The sequence below is a fragment of the Choristoneura fumiferana genome, chromosome 19 (genome assembly GCF_025370935.1).
Source record: "Choristoneura fumiferana chromosome 19, NRCan_CFum_1, whole genome shotgun sequence".
Lineage (NCBI taxonomy): Eukaryota > Metazoa > Arthropoda > Insecta > Lepidoptera > Tortricidae > Choristoneura > Choristoneura fumiferana.
This window is the reverse complement of record NC_133490.1, coordinates 1,525,479-1,534,939: the sequence shown is the minus strand read 5'-3', so window position 1 is coordinate 1,534,939 and position 9,461 is coordinate 1,525,479. Positions and strand designations below refer to the sequence as shown.

The 9,461-nt window shown below is 38.9% G+C and overlaps 1 protein-coding gene across 10 annotated transcripts in view; it reads right to left on the bottom strand.

Annotated features, from left to right (window-relative positions):
- Window positions 1-843: 843 nt before the first annotated feature.
- LOC141438868 (uncharacterized) overlaps window positions 844-9,461 on the bottom strand; it is a 30,321-nt gene continuing 21,703 nt past the window's right edge. For 7 of the 10 annotated variants that reach the window (XM_074102921.1, XM_074102918.1, XM_074102917.1 and 4 more), the window contains exons 4-6: window positions 6,426-6,537; window positions 4,680-4,862; window positions 844-3,479 (exon numbers count right to left, since the gene is read on the bottom strand). In XM_074102921.1, coding sequence (XP_073959022.1) covers window positions 3,115-3,479; window positions 4,680-4,862; window positions 6,426-6,537 — 660 coding nt within the window. In that variant the 3' untranslated portion in view covers window positions 844-3,114. The remainder of the gene's footprint in view (window positions 3,480-4,679; window positions 4,863-6,425; window positions 6,538-9,461) is intronic. The other 3 variants (XM_074102925.1, XM_074102924.1, XM_074102926.1) reach the window with 2 other exon arrangements.

Sequence of the window (9,461 nt, the reverse complement as noted above, 5' to 3'; positions counted from 1 at the left end):
AAAAATACGAATGTTTGTTCTCGGGTCTTGGGTGTTTAATATGTATTTAAGTATGTATATCTATTTATATAATTATATTTATCCGTTGCTTAGTACCCATAACCCAAGCTTTGCTAAGCTTACTTTGGGACTAGGTCAATTGGTGCGAATTGTCCCGTGATATTTATTTATTAAGTACTTAGGTACCTTGACTTGACTCACGAGGTGACTGCTATGTGGGATGTTGACTCGACGATCATTGTCCCGATAGTCGTTTCGGCAAACGGTCTATAGCGAAGAGTCTCGACCAACATCTCAAGAGACTCTCGCTAGATGGCTGGATCAAGGGCCAGATACAGAAGGCGGTAGGTACTTCTGGACACGGCACGCATCGTCCGGAGGTTCCTCACTCGCCCTGACCACTGGTAGCTTGGGCCCTACCCCGCCACCGGCGGCAAACTTCAAACTAGTTTAGGTTTTTACAATATTTTTTATTTTGTTTGTTTTTTTTTTGTATTTTACATTGTATAATTATTGTAAAAACCTAAACTAAGAATGTAAATAAATAAAGCGAATAATAATAATAACTGTCTCAAAACACAGACATTCATTGCCCCGGAACGCATATTTGCCATAATTCATTTCAGATATTGCAAAATATTCACAAAATTATTCTAATTGTAAATAAACCCGCGTAGCTCACCCAAAAACTATGAGATTTGACATTTCGGAGACCTCACGCTACACTAGCGCCTCTAGCGGCGAATTCATTCGCGATAGCCCTCATTGGATACGTTACCTTTATGAGGATACGTCTCATTGAAAAAAGAAACTAGGGGTGTGAATAAATGTAATAAAAATATTGTTATGGATATATTTATTGACTTTCACGAACAAAATATCGCAATCACATTAAACAACAACAACAACAACAGCGCACAAATATTTTTTAATCATAATAATTTACAACTTACATGGTAAAAAAGTTTTTATTTTTAAATTTTTGGATAGGTAATATAAGAGTTGACAAATAACAATATTTAATTGGACGTGAAAAATAAGCTATTATTAAAATGAAATAATTAACTGATCGATTAAATACAGAGTAGATAATGTTCTGCCATTCGTATTATGCCTGAAAAGTTTGTATTTTATCTTTATTTCTCAAGTAACTTACTGGAGTTTATTTGAAGCTAATTGGGTGCCTTAAGTTTTCTAGGATGGTCCATATTATAATTTTTTCACTTTCCGTTTTATTTGTAAACGTTTAATTTTGTAAATTTTATAAACGTATGTGTGTTGATGTATGTGTACTTAACGTATATGTCGTTGTACGGTGACATTTAACAACTGACAGCTGTCAATATGACCTCTTATTTTTTAAATCAAACAGACCAAGGCATTAATAGGTTTTTGCTATTAATCTCACGAAACGTGTGCGGTTTGCCGAAATTAAGTTTCAATTTATCCTTACAAAAAAACAGCAAGTGAAAAAAATTACTATCTACAGGAGCGAGCTACGTTATAAGACGAAGTCGATAAAAAATATAATATAGACCATCCCAGAAAACTTAAGGTACCCAATTGAGAAAACAAGATAAATACGAAATAGGAAAATCTTTGTTCACTAGATATGTTAGTGTACCTAATGGTTAGCTTAAAAAAATACAAAATTAGTTCGACAAAATAATTATCTAATTATTAAATAAATACATTTATTGATGGAACTTTTATTACGGAGTCTCACACAATGCGGGCTACCGTTTTCGCACTCACCAGTTGGCGCCACTGTAGACAAAGGTCCTGCCTGAAGTATAGCGGTCAGTTTGTTATTACGCGCGTGAAAACAAAATTTACATTTAAATCATATTTAATGCCCTAAAACCGTACCATAAAAATTTCGATCATGCCACAGTGTTGCGTAGTCCCGTTTTGTTCGAAAAAAAAGGAAGACAAAGGTTTCCGAAAGACGAAACTGTCCCAAAACACAGACATTAATTGCCCCGTAACGCATATTTGCCATAATTAATTGCAAAATACTCACAAAATTATTTTAATTATATAAACCCGCGTAGCTCACCCAAAAACAGTGCAATTTGACATTTCGGAGACCTTTCGCTACACTAGCGCCTCTAGCGGAAAAATTCATACGCGATCCATAGCCCTCATTATGCGTAGGTAAACGACATAAGTATCTACTGAGTTACTGATTACTGAATTATGAAATAAATAGCACAACAAAACAACAACATGAGTGATAAATGCGAATTTACGTTTTAACAGGCATTATAAAAATCTAAGACCTCTTTTTTTATCAACTTTTTAACATAAAACAAGGGTAGAATAAAAAAAAGGCAAAACAACTGTACTAACTTTAACTAAATATGTTATGACTAGTTTTAAATTGACTTTTTAGGGTGTTTATCCCCATCCATAATAAATTATAATTTTACAATTATAATATAACTTAAGTAGTACTTCACTTATAAAATATATTAGCAATAACTACTTCAAAAATATGGTGTATCAATTCTGTTTAGGCGTTGGTGTTTTAATGATAATGTCTTGATCTGTTTTTAGATAAAATCCAGATATCGATATAAACGCCTATTTAATTTTGTTTTACTTTTAAACATACGGCAAATACGTTCTTGCAATATATGTTTTCAGTAGAATCCAGTTATTTAACCAACAATTTAAAAAACGTCGGCGATAGAACAAATCCGCGGGACTAAGCATTGGCCAATTGGGATCTTGGAAAAAAATATAAATGCATTTTTTGTGTAAAAAATCAATTCTGAGAAACCAATTTCAATATTTTTTCAAATTTAGCTAATTTCCAATTAAAACTAAAACCACACATAGTGCAGGCAGATACACGGTAAACGTATTTGATTTACGTATGGCAGCTAAGCAAATTTTCACTAAACGCGATCAAATGTTTTATTCATTATTGTTATATTTTATTAAACACTTCATTTTACACTTTTTCGTGCTTATCTGTATTTTTTTTTGAAACGAAAAAGAAAAATATTACTGCACAGATATTGCAAAAACGCACTCACACCACAGATCGCAGACTAGTTAATCTCAAACCTAACTTAATTATTAAAACAACCAGCGCTGCCAACATAACTAAAAATCGGAGTACGGTACAGCAGTCTGCCCAGCGACATCTAGTGCGACTGGCCGGTAGTAATCTTTCATCTCACCCCATCCTCTAGGGGCAACGTTGTAGTTCGGGCCAAAGACGAGAGGCATACGAGGACTCTTCGGGGCAGCGTAGACATCGTTTAACTTCGTCGCTGGCAGTGGGATCTCGTGGTTGTTGACGATGATGGTTGGGGGGGAAACAGGGAAAGGCTCCATGGAGGGGAGGGTGTGCTTAAGGGCTGATTTTGGATAGGTTTTCTGGTTGCGAAGGCTGGATGGTGGGCGATATTGGGTGTCATGGTTTGGTACCGGAGTTGGCGTTGTACTGAGGTTTGAAGTGTTGCGACCTGAAAGAGATGGACTGTGTTAATTTTTGTAGGGGAACTAAGGTAAAGGCTAAGGTGCTATCTCTTGCAGCAGTTAAGTTTATAGTAGTAGACAATCGTAATGAAACGGCCATACTTCAGTCAAGAAAGAAACCAATGAGGATCCAAACACCCCGCAGAGCCCAACGAGAGAACGTATGCTCCTCTCCCGCCGCGACTTTCTAGCAAATAGCTGAAGCAAGACTCTGTGGGTTCATAAGAAACCCCTTCAAACCTCTAAGCTCCAGGCAGGCAGGTTCGTAGTAGGTCTATGCTCGGGGTTCCTCTGCGGGATAGAATCAGAAATAATGATATCTGCAGCAGAGCTAAGCAGGTTACCGACATAGCCCGAAGAATTGCAAAACTGAAGTGCACTGCCACATTGCTCGCAGGACTGATAGCCGATGGGGTCAGAAGGTTCTCAAATGACGTCCGCGGAACGGGAGACGAACTGTCGGTTGGCCTCCAATAAGATGGAGCGACGACCTGGTTAAGATCGTGAGATCGCGGTGGATGCGGAAAGCACAAGACCGGTCTGAGTGGAGAGCCTTGGGGGAGGCCTAAGTCCAGCAGTGGACGTCTTTCGGCTGACATGATGATGATGAAGCACCAGGGAGTTGGGAACGTGTGTTCTTTAGCCAGTGAGAGTCCGGCACTGTCTGGGCCCTTGGACAACTGGGAAGGGCCACTCGTCCATAATCAGGCAGGTGCAGGTTTTGCAGGTGGTAGGACCTTGTGCAAGGTCCGCCCGGATTGCTACCACCATCTTGCTCGCTAATCCTGCCGTGAAGCAGCAGTGCTTGCACTGTTGTGTTTCGGCGTGGAGAGTAAGACAGCCGGTGAAATTACTGGCACTTGAGGTATCCCATCTTAGGCCTCTAGGTTGGCAACGCATCTGCAATCCTCCTGGTGTTGCAGGTGTCTATGGGCGGTGGTGATCTCTTACCATCAGGAGACCCACTTGCTCGTTTGCCATCCAGTCGAAGAAAAAAAAATCGATTTTCCCATCAACACGCCTCCATCTCTTAAGCACCTTACATAAGTAGGTATACTTCATTTAAAAAGTAAAATCAAGTAAATAAAAGCAAGGACCCAGTGTCTTTTGGCTCAACTCAACCAAAAAAAAACCTAGTTGACTACGGAACCCTAAAAAGAGATGATGAATCCTAAAAGAATGCTCACCTCTTCCCTCGTGGACCCATTTGACCGACCGTTTCTTCCGGTTGACGTACATGCTCTGTCCACGGCTCATGTGGTTACTGGAGTCACTCAAGCTCTTGGAGATGGAGCGAGCCAGGTCCATCTGTTCCTTGACTGTTGGGTGCACGCCTGGCACGTAGAATGCTGATGATGCGAAGGTTTTTTCTGGAATTTAATGAATTTTAATTAAGATTAAGTGATTTATAATCAGTAGACGTGAAAGGTTCTTGAGTGACGACCACAAACCGGAAGACGTAACATTAGCAGGCCTCTTAGTAGGTGGGACCAATGTCATCGCGAAAGTTGCGGAGAACCGGTAGACGAAGATGGCAAGTTGTAATTTATAGACGTCTTCCGGCTGGTGATGGTGATGAGGGTAATGTAATGGTTTCCAATAACAACAATTTTGATAATTTTCACTTTGCATATGTCTTTGTGTATGTTTGATCGTAAAATTCGCCAGATCACGAAATTCCTAGGCATATCGTGAAATTGCGCCATTTCACGGATTGGCTAAGACATCCGCCATATCGTTCAAAACTCACCGTTGAACGATTTGCCTAGTGACGTTTAGGCATATCATGAAACGCTGCCATATCGGTTCTGGCACTTCGCCGGCCGCTGTCATGGCACGCTCGCTTCGCTCGCTCAACTCGTGCGTTGTGGTCACAATATATAGTACCACTTCTCGCTTCGCTCATCGTAGGTACTATCTAAATTTTAATTTTTTTCGGCATATCACGATGTGCCCGGTAGGTATACACATATAGTTAGGAATATCGACGAATGCGTTGCTCTAATCGATCTGCCGTAAATATTGTTTCTCGTGATATGTATGACCAACTTTTAGGCATATCGCATGAAATGGCGCCATTTCACGATATGCCTAGGCATTTCTTGATCTGGCGGATTCTACGATCGGCCGCCGACATGTAATACCGTTATGAAATATGCCACCAGTTTTCCTAAAATACAATACTTATAATATGTTGTGGAATTCATAAAAAAGTGTATGATTTATTTCGTCCAGCGCGTACGTAGCTGGCTGGAGCTGGCTCTTTGTGAGACTGATAGGTCCATTTTTAGGGTTCCGGAGCCAAAATGGCAAAAACGGAACCCTTATAGTTTCGCCATGTCTGTCTGTCTGTCTGTCCGTCCGCGGCTTTGCTCAGAGACTATCAATGCTAGAAAGCTGTAATTTTGCACGGATATATAAGTAAACTATGCCGACAAAATGGAACAGTTAAAAATTCAAAAAAATTTTTTGCTAAGAATTTTTCGATTCAGTCATTTGTTTGCGAAATATTCAACTTTAAAGTGCAAATTTTCATTAAAATCCAGCGTCCCCCCCCCTCCCTCTCTCTAAAATCTAAACCGGTGGGTGGAAAAATTTGAAAAAATTCAGGATGGTAGTAAATATATCAATCTTTCAAGGAAAACTATAACGGCTAAGTTTGCTTGAGAATTATTAGTAGTTTATGAGTAAATAGCAGCCTAAGTTATAAAATATACCTAAGCTTGGAAGATTCCGTATAAAATACGAAATCCTTAGAAAAATATTACTTATTTTTTTCGTAATGGCTACGGAACCCTATTTTGGGCGTGTCCGACACGCTCTTGGCCGGTTTTTAAAATCATTAGCGAGCGTGTTATACAAACCGTTTTTAACTGTTTTAACGGCACTCAAGGATCGTTATTGATATTGGATGTGGATGGATTTAGACTTACCGAACTTCCGGTCCTTCTTAATGAGATGCTCCTCAGCATCAGGCGCTGGCGTGAAGATCTTGTTCAGGTCCACCTCCTTGTCTCCCAGGATCGGCTTGTTCTCCAGGTCATCCTGGAAGGAAACAATCAATGACGTAAACAAGTGGCGTAATCCTTTGCATACGGCTGAGTGGCGGTTCTCTGTCTTTTCACCGAAATATTATTCCCATACGTTTCATTTGCTGAACTGTTTAATTTCCCAACTCACTATTTTACCTGATACATATACCAAACATATTTTTTTGGAACTAGTTGGAACGTTCATAAAGCAGACTTTGCAGGTGGTAGGACCTTGTGCAAGGTCCGCCCGGATTGCTACCACCATCTTGCTCGCTAATCCTGCCGTGAAGCAGCAGTGCTTGTACTGTTGTGTTTCCGCGTGGAGAGTAAGACAGCTGGTGAAATTACTGGGACTTGAGGTATCCCATCTTAGGCCTCTAGGTTGGCAACGCATCTGCAATCCCCTAGTGTGTCAGGTGTCTATGGGCGGTGGTGATCTCTTACCATCAGGAGACCCACTTGCTCGTTTTCCATCCAGTAGAATAAAAAAAAAGACCTCTATAAAACCATAAGAAAATACACTGTGCAAAACGTGTTTGGCAAATGCGAAAAGAAAGAAAGAAAGAAAGAAAGAAAGAAAAGTTTATTTTGGCTCCAAAATGTACCACCTAAAACTAAGACTAGAACTAGCACTAAAACTATGTTACTAGGTGAAAGGATATACCCTGCTGGGCACCATGAAGTTAATCAGGTATTTAGGTGCGGTTAATGTTGGTCTCTTCTTACTAAACAGTATACCATGACCGTAAAAGGAACGTGCCAGGAAAAAATATACAGGCTGTAACTTTGAACGTAATACAACTCCTGTTTTATAAACTCATCTCCCTGATGATAAAACCCTGCGGATTGGGAACTTCACACACACCATTGAATTGCTTCGCAGGTATGTGCAGGTTTCCTCACGATGTTTTCCTTCAGCGTAAACCTCGTGGTAAATTTCAAATGTAATTCCGCACATGTATTCCGAAAAACTCAGAGGTGCGAGCCGGGGTTTGATTTGAACCCACGATCCTCTGCTTGAGAGGCCATAGGTCAAACCACTCGGCCACCACGGCTTCAGGCATACATATGTATGTACCTATGCGTTTTTCTTATAGCTTTTTGTCTGAAGTTTAATAAAATAAACAGCAAGATTATTTAGTCAGGTTTATTACCTACTTAGGCAAAGGGGTCCATACCCCTTTGCAGCGGAACCCGGTTTAGTCCCACCACCCTATATTTTTTCCGTTCCCTTGTTCCCTATTATTGGGTACAGTCACCAGCTTATCATTATCATCATTTTCGGTAGTGTATGTCCCGTTGCTATGCAGGTTTCCTCTCTTAATCAGAGTAGTTGAGAATAGTTGCCATACGAATTACGGGTTGAAATCTACATTATGCATATAATTATGTAGATTTCGACCCGCAATTTACCCGCATGCAATTGCGTTGTTTCACAGGTGTATGCAAGTTTCCTCACGATGTTATCTTTTTTTTAGGCTATAATATAGTTTCATAATTGTTTTGAATTTTGTATCTGTTTGTTCGGTTATATTTTTTGATAGGTATAAGGTATATGACCAATTAATTAATTATCATCGTGATGCTGCTCTTTTTGTTATCTACTCGTTTCATTGCGACTTAATTATAAGTTGCAATATTTCACAATGATTAGTTAAAAACAAAGAAAAACAAGAGTCATTGTTATAAGTCGGAAAGCGCTCGGATGCGCATAGATAAACATTCATCATCATCATCATCAGCTATGTTCGTCCACTGCTGGACATAGGCCTCTCACGCCACTGAGCACGATCCTCGGCTACTCTCATCCAGCTCTCAAGCACGCACTCTAACACGCAACACATGTCGAGCTAAACTCGTTTAAACGTGAGTTATGCGGAAATATCAAATGAGTGAGTCTCAAAAATAATGTAGGTATGTATACTTAATGCATACTTTAGAACTGCAAGACAAATAGTGCAAGTTGTAACTTTACGGCGCTCGATTAACCACTTCCAAAGCTTCCAATTCAGTCGCCTTTCAGCCTCGCAATGTATAACAACTTGGTTCTCTGCGTCTTTTCTCAAATATTATTCCCAAATTTTTAATTTCCCAACTCACGATTTTCTCGGAAACCATATTTTTGACGGAGCTTTCTTAAATAAACCTAACATATCTGTTTTATAAAACCAAGACAACAAATTGAGAAACATTTTTGGTTTCGGAGAAAATGAGAGTTGGGAAATAAAACAGTTTGGCAAATAAAACATTTGGGAATAATCTTTCTACGAAAAGGCAGGGTACCTTACATCTTGCATTTCCCTTTTTCGCAGGTCTAAGTTAACTGGAATTTAGGGAACGTGTCAAATTACTTAATGTTTGAATAAACAATACCTAATACTTATAAATTCAAAAATCTTTTTTGTTTTTACGAAATCATATTTCGCTGAGCGAGCGTGTTGCTAATAAAAACAAATAATATTGTGAATAATGTATGCTTATTCCTATTTTTCTTAATATACGTTAGTTAGTAATAGTACGCTATGTTCAGCGAAATAATGTTTCGTTAAAAACGGAATAGATCTTTCAATTTATAATTATTATTATCATTTTAAACTTTATGTAATTTGAAACTTGACTGTACAAGGTGCAAAGATATCAACGGTCAAAGTTACAAAAATATGTATACAGTATACACGACTTTATGCACCTAACATTAAGGTCGTGTAAACATTTTTTTGTAACTTTGGCCGTGTCGATACCTTTAGTTGCACTTGACTGTACCTACTCTTGATTTATTAATGAATAAACTTCATACCATAAATGAGTTTCGTAAACGATTCGTGCGATGAAATAGAAATATTGAAAGAGAGGGAGGAAACAGAAAATGATAGAAAACTCCACACTTATTAAAAAACAAAAACCTTTGAAATTTTCTAAAATGCTGGTAATATTTAC